The 7,979-nt window shown below is 39.3% G+C and overlaps 1 protein-coding gene across 3 annotated transcripts; it reads right to left on the minus strand.

Moving 5' to 3' along the window:
• Window positions 1–418: 418 nt before the first annotated feature.
• On the minus strand, window positions 419–7,843 carry LOC138958824 (DNA polymerase subunit gamma-2, mitochondrial-like). 3 transcript variants are annotated; one of them, XM_070330123.1, is made up of 10 exons: window positions 7,715–7,843; window positions 6,837–7,008; window positions 6,273–6,421; window positions 5,383–5,521; window positions 4,532–4,637; window positions 3,451–3,642; window positions 2,424–2,573; window positions 1,544–1,719; window positions 1,042–1,138; window positions 419–666 (listed from the first exon to the last, which is right to left on the minus strand). In XM_070330123.1, exons 1-10 carry the CDS (start codon window positions 7,752–7,754, stop codon window positions 598–600), a joined length of 1,290 nt encoding a protein of 429 aa, XP_070186224.1. In that variant the 5' UTR covers window positions 7,755–7,843; the 3' UTR covers window positions 419–597. The 3 variants fall into 3 exon arrangements, with proteins under 3 accessions (XP_070186224.1, XP_070186225.1, XP_070186226.1); XM_070330124.1 differs by having other exon boundaries at window positions 7,650–7,831; XM_070330125.1 differs by having other exon boundaries at window positions 7,719–7,829.
• Between the last annotated feature and the right edge of the window lie 136 nt (window positions 7,844–7,979).

Consider the following 7,979-nt stretch of genomic DNA (forward strand, 5'->3'; position numbering starts at 1 on the left):
ATGGGTCGTACATCATCCGGACTGTGTGATCCGGTGAAGGTTAATCTATAACTTTAGCAAAAACAATGAGGTTTACCCAGACTCCATCCAACAAGACAAAATCTGATTTGTGAAGCATACAACATATATTATGCTATCATTGCTTCCCCTGCCAACAGTTACAATGTGCAAATTTATAAAATAAATGCAAATCTTCAGTGAAAATGGGGTTTGAATCTGATCAATGCAATTTTATTGAAAACATGAACAGCAGTGGTTTAGCGGCTGGATTCCCTGAGAAAGGTCTGAACGAGACACGCACATCTATTTGGCACCTGTGTATAAATGGAGGAAAATTTTTTTTCTTCCCGACAGCACTCAAGAAGTCTACCACACACACACACACACCCTGACATCTAGCTCAGTTCAGAAGCTAGTGTCAACTTAATTATTCTTTTAATACCCTTTTTTTCTTTTCTTTTTTTTACATATGTACAAATGGAAAAGTTTTTGAAAAGAGCAATCAAGAAGTTAAACACACGCTGACATCTAGCTGTACAGGAGCAAGAGTCAACTAAATGCATCTTGTAACGTTGAACACATCGCCGGCCAGTCAAATCATGTCAGGTCTTGTGCACCTATACTTTGCAGAAGTATGGACTGTAGCTTGGACACATGCTGTTGTTGCTGAAATTAGAAGGATGGAAAAACAGATTAATTACATTGCTTTGCATTGCGTATTAAAGAACTAAAGCATGCAAATTGAAATCAAATGCAGTAATCATGACATTTGATCTGGTTTTCAAAGTTTTCATCTTCAAGCTCCCTACATTCTATTTGTTTAATGCTGTTGTTATTTTGTAAGGAGCACTGACAAAGCATTTGAAATTTACACTTGCTGGCGAAAACATATTTATGGAGACTGGCTCAGTTGTAACTGCAATGAATTTATATGGTATGTTTTTATCAGATAAACTTAATACTGTGACAAGGACACAGATAACAGAGCCATGCAGTTACTGTACAGATATTCAAAGAAAGTGAAGGAAGAGCAGAACTAACCTTAAGACGTGTATCTCTGCCTCGGACAGTGATGACTCCAGTGTCCAGTGTTTGGTCACTCATTACCACAGTGTAAGGCACTCCTAGTTCATCGTTCCTGCATAAACAAGTAACTGTTGTCAAGGCGTTTCTAGAAATATTCAAAAGCAAAGATTTATATTGTAATAAACACTACTGTTTGACACGAACCGGGAACAATAGTAACAAAATAGGGGGTTCGGGGGATGTTATTTATCGCAATCCAGTTGTTTTTCCCCGCAGTTCTTATGCCAAGTTTGACTGTGCAGCTAAACACAGAATTACACAGACTGACAGGTGCTATGTATAGAATCAGTCAGAATATATTGCTAAATAAAACAAGAAAAAAAGGAAGTTGAACGTTCAGCCCAAACTTACAAATAATATGCAACATTCTTGTTTGTGAAACTTTCCCCAAACAAAGTCATAACCACAGAATTAGTAACAGTATTATTTTAAAACAAATTAAACACTGTCACAGTACCTCCTATACTGAGATTCCATGGAGTCTGAATTTGGCGGTGAGGTGAAGACAGAAATGCCAGCATCTCTCAGTTCCTTAGCAACATGCTCTGCAAGTACCCGCACTTCTCGTAACCTTGACCCTGTTACAGACATGGTCACCTGGTAAGGCGACAACAGGGGATGAAGATGTAGTGCCTGAAAAGCAAAATCATTTCAGATAATTATTTCAGGGATGAAAGATGCGAAAAACAAGTTGGAGGTCGAGGGGGATGCCAGGTGCATGATGGGGTCAAGAGACAGTCTGTGTTAGGGTCCAGAGCCTTGCCAACAAATTTGAACAATTAAGTGATTTTGGACATGATTTTGAGCCACTTCATGCCAGAAAATGCGAACGAATCTACACATTTTGTACCCGATTTTCCCCCCTGATTCTTGTAGAATCCAGAAATGTATACCAAAACATTTTTTCAAACGTCAGATGGGACCTTTCAACCCTGTCGTGTCCATTACAGGAAGCTTCGAGGACACTTTTGAAAAAAAATAAATTCAGTTGACCACTAAGATAAAAAAAAGTCTGCGTAATCATACATTTTCATCTCTTTTTCTTATTTCAATGATGAAAAAACTTCAGAGGAATGCTTTTGAAAGTCGTTTCACGAACATGATTGCAGATTTAGGATAACTACCCATGGAGCCATTGTGAATACACGGTGGCTTGACTGCCCTCTTATAAACTAACAGTCAAACACAGACTTTACATAATGTTTTTCGCATTGATTCCTTGCTCAGTTTTAGAACAAACAGGGTTCAGCAGCACTTTTAGGCATTTATAAAGCTTTAATTCAACAGTGGCCAACCACATTACCTCAACCAAATTCTGTAGTAGTTCTGAAACTCACCAAGCGAACGTCCTCCTGATTTTTAGTTGCACCTTTTCTCTTCACTTCGTGTTCCCTGTAGGCATCAGTGAGGAAGACAGCCATACACTGCTCAATACTTGTCTGGCACTCTATAAGATGGGGGTAAAATGTTTTCTGGTGGTACTTTCCCTGTAATAAAAAGAACCGGCCTAAGAAGAGTGTGCTATGATATTGGCCAAGATCTTATATAATTCTGAACTGGCATGAAAATCTGAAAATGATTTTTACTACTGAACAAAAGAACACAAAACAAAAACGAATAAAAAGATAATTTTTCTGATAGCATAGACAATAAAGTATATGCTGTTGGTCTGGTATAAAACTGAATTAACATGAGAAGGAAAAATTACAATAGATCTTTTACAATAGAATGTGTATATCAGCTCAGGATCTTCACCTCCAGACACACCCAGAAGGACACACACACAAGCACACACACGCACACACACACACACACACACACACACACACACACACTCTTTCTCTCTCGAACACACAGGTAATAATATCTTGTATTATATCACAACACACACACTCTCTCTCTCTCTCTCTCTTTCCTTTATTTGGTGTTTAAAGTCGTTTTCAACCGTTCAAGGTTATATCGCGACGGGGAAAGGGGGGGGGGGGGGGGGGGGGGAATGGGATAGAGCCACTTGTTAATTGTTTCTTGTTCACAAAAGCACTAATCAAAAAATTGCTCCAGGGGCTTGCAACGTAGTACAATATATGACCTTACTGGGAGAATGCAAGTTTCCAGTACAAAGGACTTAACATTTCTTACATACGGCTTGACTAAAATCTTTACAAACATTGACTATATTCTATACAAGAAACACTTAACAAAGGTAAAAGGAGAAACAGAATCCGTTAGACACCTCTTATGACATGCTGGGGAGCATCGGGTAAATTCTTCCCCCTAACCCGCCGGGGGGTTCTCTCTCTCTCTCAAACACACACAGGTAATACAATCTTGAATTATATATATATCACAATTGAATACACTAACTTGGTGAGAAACTCCACTTGTAGCCTCCAGCTGGCGCACAGCTATGTCCCCATGATTGCAGATAGTTTCCACTGCTTCTGCACCCCACGGAAATGAGTAATTTATGGCAGCCTGGGAGCTACTTTCTTCTGAAGTTTTGCTTTTACTGTCTGAAGAGGTAGAGCTGTTGAATTTGGATGGATTTGAGGAAAACTGTAAAATATTGAAATCGGAATTATCATTGAGGTTTAAAACAAAAATAAAGGCTCATAACTAGTCACAATCACTTCAAAAAGCAAATACATGTACTGAAAAGGCTCTAAAATCTCCCACAGAAAGCTATCAAAAATCTTCCACAGACAGCCATAAAAAGTCTCCCATATATAGACAGCTATCTAACATTTTTCACAGAGCCATTAAAAGTCTTTCGCGGACAGCCATCTAAAGTCTTCCCTCACAGACAGTCGTTGCAAGTCTTTCACAGACAGCCACATTAAGTCTGGCACAGACAGCTATCTAAAGTCTTCCACAGGCAGCCAGCTAAAGTCTTCCACAGACAGACAACTAGTCTTCCACAAAAAGCAACCTAAGTCTTCCACAGACAGCAACCTAGTCTTCCACAAACAGCTATCTAAAGTCTTCCACAGACAGCAAACTTAAAACTTCCACAGACAGCCAACAATAGTCTTCCACAGACAGCAACCTATAGTCTTCCACAGACAGCCACCTAATTTTTCACATAGTCCTTCATAGCCAGCCATCTAAAATATCCCACAGACAGCCAACTTATTAAAGTTATACATTCATAGCCAGGACAAAAAATGTATGAACATCAGGTTCTGAGGCTTTTTACACAGAGTTCTGACCAGAAATACAAGAAAAATCAAATGAGAATGAAAGGGGCAGCTGTTTCACACATCTTGTGGCTGTGTATATATATATATGAGTGTGTGGGTTTATTTTTTTAATTTTTTTTAACCTGACATCTGCAATATATATGAAACCCTCCAATTATATCAACAACTGCATAAAATCTTAAAATTCCAATAATGATTACATTCTCTTCGTCTTTTTGCTTAGTTTTAACTCCGGTTTCTCTTACCTGTCTCCACCAGCGTAAGCGACTGCGAAGCCAATAGTCAAACACCTGGGCCACATTCACAGGAGGAGAATAATTTTGAAGGAGCAGTTGTGTCTCACTCAAACCACTGTTATGATACACAAGAAAACATGGTGATGACCTCATCAAAATGGTCAAAAATGCATCATAACTGTTTCAACAAACATGCCAAAAGCAAAACAAACAAAAATACAAAAAGGTCAAAGGGAGTGTGAATTAAGCTGTGACTCACTGAAAGCTAAAATTAATTGAAAGATGCATACGAAATCAAAAGAAAGTAAAAACAAAGCTAGGTCATAAAATATTTTTTAACAAACATAAACTGAAAACTAATGATAAACTCGAGTTAGATGACAATAAAATTACAACACAAGCATACATGTATTGCTTATAAAGCCACACTCAGAGGCTGTGATGGAATATTACACCTGTCACTTTTCTCTCTTCCCTATCCCAAGAATTGTCCCACGCCTCAGTGATTCTGGCAATAGGGTTGACCAGATCATGTCAGATTCTATCTCCAAGGTTGGTGTGAAACAGAATCATAGCCTGGCAATATGGTTTGACCGTGTAAATCTCAAGAAAATTGCAGTGTCAGCTTTTGGGACTTAAAAATACACACAGAAAAAAGCACTATAGAAAGAAGAGGGGGGCGATGCTTTACCACGTGCACCGGGAATGGGCTTTTTGGATGTAACGTGCATGGGAATGGGGAAATTCTCGTAGCGTGCACCGTGCACCACCGTGCATGGCACTTTTGGCCTCAACGTGACCCTCAAAGAAAGCAGTAAAGGAAAAGCAGAAAAAATACAGATATGATCAAAACAACACACTTCTTTAAAAGCTTGTCACCATCTGCATTGCTGCCTATCTCATCAGCTGTACCGTGAAAACACTGACCGCTGCTGGCAACAGACACTGGTAGCTGGCCATTCGTCAGTTTGAGTGCCGACAGGTAAGCAGCTGAACAGTCTGGAAAAATATCTAAAACTGTAACATTTAGTATTGTAGTTTTGTACTGTGTGAGACTGAAGATTGGAACAAAAAAGGTCTCAGACAGACAGGAGAAAAAGACAGGTAGACCGAGACAGAGTTCGTAAACAAAAATATTGGATGTAAAACAGAATGAGATACTTAGAGAAGTATACCAAAGGAGAGACATTCACGTTGAAAGATAACCGCAGTAACATGCACAATAAAATACCACAATTACATGTTGTTCGACAACTTTAAATAAACATGCTTAAAAACGCATGTAAGCAAAACAGAGCCCCCCACTCAAGAAAGAATGGATGTAAAAATGAAAGACAAAGAGAATGAGATCAAGAGAGGGAGATGCTCAAGTAGAAAGATAACCGCAGTTATAAATATGCACTGTAAAGTATCACACTTACATGTAGTTTGACAACTTTAAACAAGAGTGCTGTAAATGCAGTCATTTAAATTACGCACATCATTACAGCAGCACCAGAACACACCTTAATAGTACATGTACAGTGGAATGTTCACTCCTTTTAAGATCCCCCTTAGACACCTCTTTCAAGACTTTGCGTTTAACTCTGATTACCTTGCTTATAACCTCTGCAAATTTACCTCTATTTTCAGACATTCCTTCTTTTTTAAGGTCTGACTTTTTCAGATATTCAGAGGTATAGAAGGGGGGGGGGGGGGAGCCGGGGGGGTCTACTTTTCAAAGTATGAAATAAACGAAAGGGAAAATTACCATGTGACAGACTGGATCTCAAACTTGTGCCCTTGAGCAGGTGCAACTTTTCACTCGTCTTGTCAGGCATCAGGAGCTCGTCAACTGGCACTAGTGGAGTATTCTCAACACAAAATGCATTGGGTTGTTCCAGAACTACAGCATCCCACCTGTCCACAGAGCAATACAGCGATAATTTCTTCATTTTCTTAGGATTACCGGCATGACATGTAATCTTGAAATTTGCCATGAATTTAGCTTTTTTTGGATTGATATCTTGTGCAGACCCACCTCTGTGTCTGAACGCCCCTGTGTGCACACATGCGCACGATAAAGAACCCAAGTTCACAGCAAAATTCTCAGGGGATGGAATTAGAAACATGAATACACGCATGCAGGAAAAAGAAGAAAAACATGGCGTCGTACAGTAGTGGCAGCTCGTTTTCCCCAGACAGAAAGCAACCAAATTTCCATGAGGGTAACCTCACAGCTAGGACTATATAAAATCTTATCCTTATCCTTTACCACTTTGGATCACTTCAGCATGAAGGCGTAACAGGAAAATTTACATTACAATTTTCTTACCACTGCTTCAGAATGTTCCTTCTGAGAAGAGACCCCAGGGGACCAAAGCGGAACAGCTTTTTCTGGGAGCCATTAATATTTATCAGAGACTCTTCCACAAAGCCTCGATTAACTAGCAGCTGTAGGAATCGTCTTACTCGAGGATCGCCCATTCTCGCAAGAATCCTTCCTCCTGCAACCATCAAAAACAATTTTGAGTAAAAACAAAAAACATTTGATATGGGTCTACAGAGTGATGAAAGTCTGTATCATCAGCATCAACACAATCTAGCTGAAAATAAACAGCATTTATAGGTAAATTTTTATTAAGATGGATTAATTAATGTTTGCATCTTTGAAAAAAGGCATAATTAAGTGTCCTATAGCTGTGTCATTCTCAGCACACCATGCAAGCACACTAGCTTCTCCTTCGATTTAATGCCAATGGTCAAAGAGTTACCTTTTTGTTACAAAAGGGAAGACCACACACACACACACACAAACACACAGATCCCATGTTTTAAAGGCCCCCTGGCCCATTCTGGTATAATACAAAATATACATCATGCCTCTTAGGCTGTTTCTAAGATATATACTGCAAGAAATCCTACTAATGCTGCTGCTAATATGAACACATCGATGACGACGTGCACGTACCACTACTGTACATCAGAGACCCGTTCTCCACCTTCAGGACAACGTTCAGAAGCATAACATGTACTATGTAGGGACTAGAGCACACACATATAACTAATGCAAATCATTAAAGGGGTCTCTGGGTCATCAACGTTTTAAGTAGAATTGGCAGAGCAGACATTGATGCGTTCTAAGTACCCTTGTTTCATCGTGTCCTGCGTTATTAGTCGTGGAAAACCCCTTTCATGCAAGCACCTGCATACCCACGTGAAAACTTGGCGCTCGAGCAGTCGACATTCCCATTGGGCGGTGATCATGTAAAACTGTACCCTGTCATGAAATCTACGAACACAACTCCATCTATTTTCACTATTTTGCCGTACATTTAATACAAATCGTAGAACAATGTTCTGCAAATATTCTATATCAACAGAATCAACTTCTTAGAAACAAAAATACACACATCTCGTGTGCAATAGCTTGAGGTAGAAATGTACTTTACAGATACTAAAAATACGTATGCACCGT

This window comes from Littorina saxatilis, linkage group LG2, assembly GCF_037325665.1.
Source record: "Littorina saxatilis isolate snail1 linkage group LG2, US_GU_Lsax_2.0, whole genome shotgun sequence".
In the NCBI taxonomy this organism is placed as follows: domain Eukaryota; kingdom Metazoa; phylum Mollusca; class Gastropoda; order Littorinimorpha; family Littorinidae; genus Littorina; species Littorina saxatilis.

What these genes read in the sequence shown, in the direction of transcription:
- LOC138958824 (XM_070330123.1), bottom strand. Translation starts at nt 7,754, where the DNA reads ATGGGAATGTCGACTGCTCGAGCGCCAAGTTTTCACGTGG. An exon ending in AGCGCCAAGTTTTCACGTGG is followed by an intron (nt 7,009 to 7,714) that starts GTATGCAGGTGC and finishes TGATGGTTGCAG; the next exon opens with GAGGAAGGATTCTTGCGAGA. An exon ending in GCAGAGATACACGTCTTAAG is followed by an intron (nt 667 to 1,041) that starts GTTAGTTCTGCT and finishes TTCTAATTTCAG; the next exon opens with CAACAACAGCATGTGTCCAA.